The sequence below is a fragment of the Rhodnius prolixus genome, unplaced genomic scaffold (assembly GCF_049639745.1).
Source record: "Rhodnius prolixus isolate KJV_2025 unplaced genomic scaffold, Rpr scaffold_7, whole genome shotgun sequence".
Classification (NCBI taxonomy): domain Eukaryota; kingdom Metazoa; phylum Arthropoda; class Insecta; order Hemiptera; family Reduviidae; genus Rhodnius; species Rhodnius prolixus.
Genome location: NW_027411582.1, coordinates 2138824 through 2150239, shown reverse-complemented (window position 1 = coordinate 2150239; position 11416 = coordinate 2138824). Strand labels below are relative to the sequence as shown.

General features: G+C 35.9%; 1 protein-coding gene across 1 annotated transcript in view; it reads left to right on the top strand.

Annotated features, from left to right (window-relative positions):
- Zip99C (Zinc transporter Zip99C) overlaps positions 1-11195 on the top strand; it is a 30201-nt gene extending 19006 nt beyond the window's left edge. The window contains exons 4-5 of the mRNA XM_074113426.1: positions 3371-3647; positions 7530-11195. Of these exons, the coding sequence (XP_073969527.1) occupies positions 3371-3647; positions 7530-7708 (456 nt within the window). The 3' untranslated portion in view covers positions 7709-11195. The remainder of the gene's footprint in view (positions 1-3370; positions 3648-7529) is intronic.
- The last annotated feature ends 221 nt before the right edge of the window (positions 11196-11416 follow it).

Sequence of the window (11416 nt, the reverse complement as noted above, 5' to 3'; positions counted from 1 at the left end):
TTATGTAATCTATATGTAAACAAAACACTTGGAAGTTAGCTGTTTTGGGTGCCAACTTGTCAGATTTTTTTTTTTAAAGTTCGCAATATACTGTGATCTTATAAGTAAAGAACAGGTTTGTTTTAAAAGAATATTTAATTCATAAAAAAATACTTTTATTAAAGCACTACATTTATAAAATCCTTGTTTGTCCGCATTCCAACTTATCTAATTATATTTAGTTTGCAGCTGCAAACAGTTGAATTTTATCTGTGGATGACTAATCAAGTCAACCTGACGCTTCAGATACAATATAACCTCTCTTTACTACCAGCTGAAATTCTGTTCTTTATTTCTTATAGTTGTGTTCATAGATGAATTTGATTATGAATAATAATTATGTTTTAGTTTTTATTTATATGAACTGGGGTTTCCCTTATTTCTTATTTATTATAAGACAAACAATCAATGATGCATCCATGACGTTTTCGTGTATGCGTCATCTTCTTTGTTTTTCTATTTTTTTAGATGCTAACAAAGGAGACATTAAGGTTATGATCAAACTCACCAATCGAGTGAGTTCTCGAAACCATCTGGGAGTTTCTTTAAAGTACTGCATAAAAACAAAATATATGTAAGCTTAACCAGTTAACTGTTTATGACGAAGATATTCGTCATGAAAAAAGTGTTAAATTTTGTGTAATGACGAGTATAGTAGTGACCATCGGCAGTTAATTTTGAAATTTCAGTTAAAACTAACTTAAGATGGAAGATTTGCGAGGAATCGGTCAAATAAAACAACTCGTCTCTTTGCCAACGTTTCGACAAATATATTGTCCTCTTCAGGGCGTGGCTATGCGGGTTGGTTGAGTTACAGTTTCTCGCAAATCATCCATCCTAAGTTTAACAATTTACGGTCACGAAACCAATATATTCATAGTTAAAACTAACAATATATTCGTAAACTGCAAGAAGTTTGGATTATTTTGAGGCCATTCCGAAATAAAAAGAACTAATAGATAGATATAGTATGAATTAATCTTCGTAAATGTATCCTTGTCTTTTATTAGTCATCACTGAATCAATAACGAATTCATATATTGTGTTAGGCAAGACTACGGCAGTAAGTGGCGCGCCTGGTAATGAAAAACGTGATGAGGATCCTTTTCGTTCCCTATTTACCTGTTTTCTTTGAGGCGAAGCTCTTTATTTTTTGGCTCATCTGCGGGGTTCAAGATTTAGGTTTCATCCTAAGTGCGTAGTGGGCTAACTAACCTGCCAAGGATATTTCCCTACATAATTGTTTGTATTTTATCATCTGGTCAGAGGGATTCATTTGCATAAATACCAGTCTGTTATGTTGCGTTCTACTCGGGATAATTGCAGCAGAGTGCATTCTTTGTAATTCGGTATTTATGCAAGGAGAGTATTGAGTGAGCTGTTTAGTTTATTTAGTGGCACCAGGTTTTCCCAAGTTTTATGATCCTTTGTCGGATTTCCTCAGTAACACTTTCATCATTTGAATGCGTATTTGAGATAAGGTAATTTAGAAAATATTTTTGTCCCATCGAAGAAAGTAAATCAGTGTGTAGCAAGCTGTTACCAGATCAACAACAAATAGTATATTCGAGTGCAACGAAATTTATGTTTTTGGTTCTTATTTATGTTAATATAAATAAATGTATAAATGTACATAAAAGAAATAACGAAAAAAAATGTATAAAAGTCATTTCATTGCAACCCAATTTCATATCAAGCATACTCTGGGTTTGACGCTTAAATTGTACGACGCACAGAGGGGAACAGATTTTCCAATAAGATCGAAACAGTTAACTGGTTAATACGTTCAAGAAGAAGGAAAAAAGAGAAGTTCACTGAAATAAATTATTTTAAAAGGGTTGTGGTACCCTGACACACCATGAACGAAGTTGATCAGATGTCCCTCGATTCACCTGGGACAGTCCTAATTTTTCAATCAACTTTATAAATCTATACCGTCGGCCCTGAATTGGTGGATTCTTTAGTACAGAATTGTGTTAGAAGTTACTGAGAATAATATATCATGTTATTTATTCTCTTTAATTTATAACCATTAATACAGTATGAATAAAGAACCGCAGTCGTTGTGGTCTGATTACTGAGACTAGAGCCACAATCGATAATATGAGTCATAATTAAATCGTAAACTGAATGCTCTACTTATTACTTTTCCTTAGTATGTGTAATAGGCAAGAAAGTATTGCGATCTTACCATATTTACGAAATTGAGATATTGATGCACGCCTTGAGGTCTCCGAACGCGAAAAAAATTGTTTTTAGCGCATGCTAATAGAAAATCTTGCACAAAAAACAAACTATGTAGTGCTATTTCATGTTTACGAGATTTTTGTCAGCTAAGTTATTTCAGATCCAATGGCGGTGTCCAAATCAAGCTTCCTCAGGTTTATTATTTTTGAGACAATGTTATTTTCGCACAATTCAGAAGGGAAAGAGATAGAAAGGGAGATTATTTTGTAAAAACTTCAATACGTTTGCTGACTCTCAAGGAGGCACCTGAAAACTGAAATTTACTGTGATAACTCGATATTGGAAAATCGATACGATAGTAATCGATACATCCTTGATCATTTTATAAGAAACATTTTGTATTAATTTATAAAATTTGGCCTTATCGAAATTGCGTGCTTAAAAGAAAGAAATGTACTATCGAACAGTAATTGTGAAAAGAAAAAATGTCTTTACATATGCGTCTCTTGTTGTTTTGAGTTTTTTGTTTCATAAAAGTGATAAAGATGCTACTAATGTCAGTTGTTTTTATTGTGACCTTCAGCCGTAGTTGAAATTAAAATATATTGCTTCATTTTTAAACTTAATTTTGTTAAAGTTTTAGAATTTCCTTGTTGTAAATTTTAACTTTTTTTACTTTCGTCTATCGTATCGGCACTGTAAATGGTAAGTGGTGCTCAAAAATATAAAAAGTTGAACTACGTTCCAATGTTTTTGAAGATGACTTAGTCTCAGTAAATGAAAACATATGACTGAAACTGGCTATAATTTCCCTATGGATCATCCTTAAAGATGATAATAGGTACCTGGCGCCGCAACATCCGAATGTTTAGGGTCACGGTTTAAAGTCACAAGTCAAGTTGTGGCACCTGGATTCGACACCCAATCTTGTGGCCTTAGATTTTATTTAATCTGTTAATATGAGGCTTAATCAGTTCCCTGAAAGAAACCCGTCTGAAAAAGATAAGCAGTACTTGGAAATTATCATGATGGGTCACAAGCTATTTTCATTAATCGAAGTCATATTGAGATTTTAACCTCTTTTGATTGTTAAGGAACTTGTATTAATTGTATTTAATGTATTAAAATCATTTTCTTTTTTCAGATAAGTGGTTATCTAAATCTAATGGCTAATGTGATTGACAACTTCACACATGGTCTGGCTGTAGGAGGCAGTTTCCTGCTATCATATAGAGTTGGAGTCTTAACAACTCTAGCTATACTTGTACACGAAGTTCCTCATGAAGTAGGCGATTTCGCCATACTGTTAAGAGCTGGCTTTTCAAGATTGGACGCGGCCAAAGCACAAATCGTTACAGCTTCATCCAGTCTGGTCGGTGCTTGTACGGCTGTAGCTTTCAGCGGAGCGTCGGATGTTATTGGTAAGCTCTCTGAGTGATTTGTTAGCTTTTCACTAGAGTTTCTTCAAGCTCACTAAATTTTTGATTTCATCGTGGATTTAACTTTTTTAAATTCAAGGATTTGAAAGATCGAGTTTCCTTCCCAAAATTCCTCTTCTTTCTTTTACTTGTAGTGCAGCGTACTGTGATCATTGTGCCCTCCTTAATGGATAAGATCTCAAAACGCCCCCCCCCCAAAAAATGAAATTTTTTTTTTTTTTTTTTTTTTTTTTTTATTATTATGATTATTATTTGCAACTGTACAAAAATATACATTTAGCAAAAGTGCAAAAATACTAGTAACATTCGATTGTGCCACTGAGCTGGCTCAGTACCACAACCAGGATGACAGGATGAGAGAAACCAACCAGCGCTGGAACTCTCTAGGTACTTATTGGGGGTTTAGGAGGCAATGAGGTCACGTGGCCAGCGCCGTTTTAGACGACGTGGAGGATTGTCAGGATGGGACGATGTGGATAGTGATTGAGCCAGAGGATTTGGGTGATCAGAGAGTTTGCTGTGGAAATTTAGGAATCGGGTGTGGATTAACTCATTTACGTAGGGAATATTGAGATCATGATGGAGGGTGCGGTTGGAGACATAGAATGGTGCGTTAACGATTCGGCGGAGGACTTTAGACTGGAAAGATTGGATAGGTTGGATGTTAGATGGTTTGGCGGAGCCCCACAATTCTGCTCCATATGTCCATATTGGTCGTAATAGTGTTTTGTAAAGAGTAAGTTTGTTTTGTACGTTCATGGAGGATTTCGGTCCAAGGAGTCTCTTTAGTAGTCCGTAGCGTCTGTTCAGTTCTTGTCTTTTAAGTCTTGTGTGAGGATTCCAGGTTAGACGGCTATCTAGGTAGAGCCCCAGATAACGAACCTGTGTGGAAAAAAAAAAATGAAATAAAATAAAAAGAAGTGGAGGTTAAAACAAGCGAAAACGGTGAATAATTCAACGCACAAAAGTTATTTTTTGCCAAAAATTTTGTGCACAAGAAGTGATTTCCGGATGGGTGCTTTATTATGCCACAAACTGCAACTTCCTTTTTGATATTCTGGATGAAAGCGATGAATAGTGGCCATCAAACAGTTCTAAACATTGAAGTAGTACTAGTTTGTCCGGTTAGGGGGGGAAAAAATCTTAGAGAATACCCTTACAATCAAGAAAAGCGCCCCAGTCTTTGAAATTCTTTGTGAATTCTCCGAGTTGGCAAGGAGATGGAAGGTCTGAGTGGTTATCCCAATAAACTCGCCCCTCCCAAAGAGAGCCTGGGAGTTCTACCAAAGTTAGAGGGACGCACTTTCTGCCATTGAATCTTCACATCTTGAAGTGCCCTTTCTTTAGAATACGTGGGTAAATGCTTGCTAGGAAATCAGGATGAGGTTATCCTTGACTATCGAGTTTTCCAGCCCAAGAGTTGAGCAGTATAATATCTAGAACAATTTGGGAGAATCTTTTTCAGAATAGCTTGCGAGAAGCCAATGAAGGGAGGTAACTTGGCAACGTGACCGGGGACTAATCCTTGATTGGTGGCTCCAAATTTTCTTTTTAAAGGTCTTTTAAAATTGTAGAGCCGTAGCAGTAATTCACACCAGTTTGGGGGGACCATAGATCAGTTTTTGGTACCTGCGATTTAAGAACCTCTTTGCATAGAGCATAACCAAAGTTTATATTAGCAGCTACCAAATTTCGAAAAAAAAAAAAACTGTGGCCGCGTGTTGTACGTGAATACGTTTGCGTAACGGGTTATATTTTTTTTATAAAATATTTTTATTTATGTATTTAGGATGAAATCAAGGAAACAAATCGACGATCGAACACAATCTATGCCTATACAGTCCATTTTCGATGTAGAAGCGATTTCATCATCCACTTCCATAATTTCAACCGCCCCAGCTGCAGATGTACTGGACACCGTCGTTGATCCGCTCGACCGCATTCATTCTTTTACGTTCCCGGCACAGCTTGACTCGGTCATATGGTGTTTTATTATTACCATTCGATAAGAAGCCTTGAGAAGCCCTTTCCAACCGTATACGATCTCTGTATTTGGTTTTGGCTTTTCGACGCGTATAGGCCGACATTATACGAGGTGTGTTCAAAAAGTAACGGGAATTTTTAAATTTCGCGGGTCTGGAGAGTCTGATTGTAAATTTTTTTTTTTTTATTATGTTGGTACACATGCCCCTGAAGTACGATAAAATTTTCAGCAATATTCATTGTTTACTTCTTAAGTGGCAGCCGTTAAGGTTAGACGTGTTTTTCGAGCTTGGCGATTTTTGTTTGTTAAAAAAAATGGATCAAAGAATTTGTATTAAATTTTGCGTAAAAAATGAAGTAAAGTGTAATAAAGTGTGTGAAATGTTAATAAAGGCATATGGTGAGTCTGCTATGAGTAAAACAAGGATTTACGAGTGGTATAAGCGTTTCCAAGATGGCCGCGAAAACGTTGAAGATGACGAACGACCTGGACGTCCAAGCACATCAACAACCGATGAAAACGTGAAAAAAGTGAAAGAAATGGTTATGAACGATCGCCAAATCACAATCAGAGAAGTCGCTGATGATGTTGCCATATCAATTGGCTCATGCCATGAAATTTTTTCGGATGTTTTGGGTATGAAACGTGTGGCAGCAAAATTTGTTCCAAAATTGTTGAATTTCGAACAAAAACAGCGGAGAATGGAAGTTGCTCAAGAGTCACTCAATGAAGTCGACAACGATGCGGATCTACTGAAACGTGTTATAACAGGTGACGAAACATGGGTTTACGGATATGATGTCGAAACTAAGGCTCAATCGTCCCAGTGGAGGCATTCTGGATCGCCAAGACCGAAAAAGGCTCGACAAGTGCGGTCGAATGTGAAGGTTATGCTCACTGTGTTCTTCGATTTTAATGGCATAGTGCATCATGAATTCTTGCCACAAGGTCAAACAATCAATAAGGAGTACTACCTACAAGTTCAACGCCGTTTGCGTGAAGCAATCCGAAAAAAACGCCCGGATTTGTGGCAAAACAATTCATGGATTTTGGACCACGATAATGCACCTGCTCACACTTCATTGCTTGTTCGTGAATTTTTGGCCAAAAACAAAACTTTAACGATGCCCCAGCCTCCATATTCGCCAGACATGGCTCCATGTGACTTTTTTCTATTTCCAAACCTAAAGAGAACATTAAAAGGCCGTCGTTTTACAAGCATAGATGACATTAAAAGCGAATCGCTGAAAGAGCTGAAAGCTATCACAAAGATCGAGTTTCAGAAGTGTTTCGAGGATTGGAAAAAGCGCTGGCACAAGTGTATTGTATGCGAAGGGGACTACTTTGAAGGCGACAATATTAATGTAGATGAATAAATAAATATTTTTTTCAAAAAACGAAAATTCCCGTTACTTTTTGAACACACCTCGTATATTTTTGATATTTTTTTTATTCTAACACCTTATTATATTCACTGTCACTATTTTACTCTAATGTTTTATACACAATCGATAGATTGTGACGACAGCTGACGATTTACGAACATCGTAACTTCTCCGAGTCAAAAGTTATACTAATTGCAAATCTCGATACACAGCAAAATGATCTCAAAATGGCGCCGCTTCCCCCTCCACCGCGCGCGCGATGCGTCACAATCCTCGCTTATCGTAATGAATTCTTTGATCCTTTAGCTACCCAGTGGTCTAATTCAATTTTGGTTGTAGACGATAGATTCGAAACTATAATGCCAAACTGTATGCCCCCGCTTTTGTTATCATTAGGTTTTTTTTTTTTGATTGCCTCCGTATGATAGCAAATTTAAAGACGTATTCACGTCAAAAAAAATAATTAATTTCACTCATGTCTATTTTTTCTTGCAGAACAGAAAACTTCATGGATACTTCCGTTCACGGCTGGCGGTTTCCTGCACATTGCCTTGGTAACAGTATTGCCAGAACTGGTCGAAGAGAAAAGTCGTTGGGAATCATTTAAACAATTATCATTTTTGATACTAGGTATTGGGGTCATGGCGTTACTCACATACGTGGTCGATGGTTAATCTTCTCCTCTAATCGATCACTTATGTGAGTAATCTTATGTATCATCACGTGTATATAGTACATATATATAAATAAGAAAGTGCTTGTATTAGTTTTGTCCCATTATAGAACGAACAAAAAGTCGCTCAGAGAGATTTATTTTTCAGTAAAATTTTAATTAAATTTTGACTCTGAGACAGATTTTTTCATTTTGTATAGATGATTTAATTTGATGAATGGTTCTAAAATTCTATTTCCAAAAAAAATTGTGTACTGAATATACCAAATTTATTTAAAACTAAATAAATATAAACTATATACAGACAAAAGGATCTGCCATTTTCTAAATTTTGAATTTAAAAAAATGTTTTAAAACTATATAAAGTAACGTTTTTCAAAAAAAAAAGCGTGTACATTTGTGTTCACAGCAATTTTTTTTTTTATATTGGGCTCTTAACTTTGAATTACTTTTGATTTTTTTTTTATTTAGGGCGCTAATGATGGGCGGGGTGTAATAATCAAAGTTACAGTCTTCTAGGATTTGGTAACAACGTCGGCTTAGCAGTCCTACTGCTCCAAAAAAAAAGACCAAAGTAGTCTTTCTCGTCTATTACCTTTTTTTCTGTCTGTCATAGTCAGAATTTCTGAGTAAATCAGGTTAGAAAAAATGGAAAAGCTTCTTCATTAACAGGTAGTGGGCCAGTTAACTGTCATGGTGAAACGGAACGAGTAGGCACAGAAAAGAAGGAAGTTTTTTATTTAAATAGACAAGAAAATTGATAAGTCCTTTAAAATGAAATTAAGAAAAAGATCGTGGGGTTCTCTTTCTTCATAACCCTGGATGGAAGTATTCCTGTCTCAAGAACTTTCTATTTAATTTCAAAATCTGCTTTAATTTACCCAAAAAAGGTCTTCAGGTTCAAAGCAATGGAAACTTACAAGATATAAGACAGATTTGTATTAGTAGATTCTTTTGTCGTCTTGGTGATGCATATATATATATTATTTTTTTTTAGTTATAATTTTTTTGTAACTTTATGTACGCTTTAATTATATATATGTGTGTGAAAAAAAGAAGAAAAAACAAATGTGATATATATTTTAGTTTTTTTTAAATTCAAGAGAGTGATATGTTAAATCAAATTGTATTCTGGATGTATTTGTTTTAGCGTCCGTCAATGCCAATAAATTTGCTGAAGTAAAATTTAATTTTTCGTCCATACACACTGATCTCGGCCAGTACACTGTGTTGGGTGGGAGGAGATCTGCCTCTTTCATTGGATACCGAATCATTGTTCGGCTAATTTCGGTGGAGTTCGGAACAGTCTGGAAGACATATATATATTACAGAGACTGAAAGAAAATATATACAGGGTGGGGGCAAAAGGTATGAACGGGTTTTAAAGGGATGTAAAACAAAAACAATTCAACCTACAGAAATTATGTTTATATTGTTTAATTCAGTACAGAATCTAGTTTTTTTACATTAAGTTTGAAAGATGATATCACGTAGGTGGCGGCCGTCAGCCGCGATGCACTCTTGAAGGCGAATTCTGAAGTTTTCAACCGCTCTTCTGCACATTTCGATGGGTATTGCCGTAACTTCCTCTCTGATTCTGTCCTTAAGTTCTTCCTGGGTATGTGGACGATGTTTAAAACCTTTTTCCTTTATGTACCCCCCAAAGGAAAAAAATCACAAATGCTCAAATCTGGTGAGCGCGCAGGCCACTCCACGTCACCCCTCAAAGAGACGAGGCGCTGGGGGAACACTTGCCTCAATCTCGCCATTGAAATCCTAGCAGTGTGGGATGTAGCCCCGTCCTGTTGGAACCAGATGTATCCCAGATTAGTTGCTTCACTCAATTCTTTCAGCTCAGGTTCAAAAAATTCTTCCAACATTGTCACATAGCGCTCAGCGGTGACAGTGACGGTTCGCCCATTATCCTTGAAAAAGTAAGGACAAATAATCCCAAATTGGGATACTGCACACCGTACAGTCACTTTAGGGGAGTGAAGTGGCCTCTGGTGAATTTCCCTTGGGTTTTTATTAGCCCAATAGCATAAATGTGCAGAAGAGCGGTTGAAAACTTCAGAATTCGCCTTCAAGAGTGCATCGCGGCGGACGGCCGCCACCTATGTGCTATCACCTTTCAAACTTAATGTAAAAAACTAGATTCTGTACTGAATTAAACAATATAAACATAATTTCTGTAAGTTGAATTATTTTTGTTTTACATCCCTTTAAAACCGGTTCATACCTTTTGCCCCCCACCCTATATTACAAAGACTGCAATTCGTTTTCTGGAACCTGATCGGTGGCTTGTTTTTAGGGTAGCCAATAGCCTTGTTTCTTTTTTTTGCATAACCACTTTTGTCGAATTGCCCTCCGCGGGGAATGGTGCTTTGCTGTCACCAAATATTAAATGAATGTGGGGCGCTTTGTAAAAAAACTACCACACTGGACATTGTCTTTTTTTTTAAAAAAAAAAAAAAGCTATTCTTTTAATTTTATTTCAAATTACCGTGCCAAATAGTTTTAAGCTGGATTCTCTTAATCCCGGTTAATCCCAGACTTGAATCAACCATTCATTAGATTTTTTTTCCATCCAGGTTCCACTAGAAATTCTTCATCAATGCGACCTAGGGGTCATCAGTTGTGGCACTAATTCCCCCTAAGGTGTATTTCTATCCTTGCAAGATATTATGCCAAGTGTTCAAAATGGAGAAAAGCGGTTGAAAGGTTGTGATGAAGTTTAAATGACTTCTCCTAAACTGCAAGCACGACTAGGTTCTACTGCACGGTGACGTGCAGCAAGTACAAGACTTCTTATACTGCAGATTATTTTCTAATTTCTTCATTTCTTCTTAGTAGAAAAAAATTCTAACCCTTGAATGAACCCAGAGATCCGTTCATTTATTCTCCTTTGAACTGAAAAGATAAAAACGAAAACATCAATTTTTAAACCATTTTCATCTTCTGCGTTTTCCTTTTTTTTCGGTACTTGAGCTATTAAAAAGTATCTTGGACGTGAATAGTCAACATGGCGGACGCTAAGGATTGGTGAATAGTCTTAGTGTTCTAATAGTTTTCTTTCATTAAAAATTAATTTGATTACATTAGCTTTATTGATTAGTTGTAAGTATTAATAAAAACAAAGAACAAAATAGTTATCTTCTAACAAACTAGCTTCAACTACAAAAGTCCTATAGTTTTATAGGATGAAGAGAACAATATGATAGTACATAAAAATTTAAAAGTTACTTGCCTCTTTTGTAAATAAATTTATATAAAATATGAACGTAATAGAGAGGATTTATTGTTTACTTGAATTGTAAATATATGTTGTATAATGAGAAAAAAAGTCTATTTAAAGATTAATTATGTCTATAGGAATAAATTTAACCTTGTAACTTTACGCATATACAAATTTAATTGTATTTTTTAATCAAATGTCATAAATTTTTAAAAAAAATTTAATGTTATAATAAAAAATAATAATGTTATAATTATGGTTTATTTTTTTTTTGGCGACATTTTCTTTCGCTCGACACTGCAGAGTCTACGCAATGGTGGAGCCCCAAGATTCAGAGGTCAGTTTAGGGTGCGTTCCACTAAGCGCCCACAACGATCAAAATGTACCTTCAGCCGCACCACATGACGATCGTAGGGGTCGTGGCGAAAACGTCACTAATGACGTCATTATTTTAGCTCACAACGCCTCACCCTA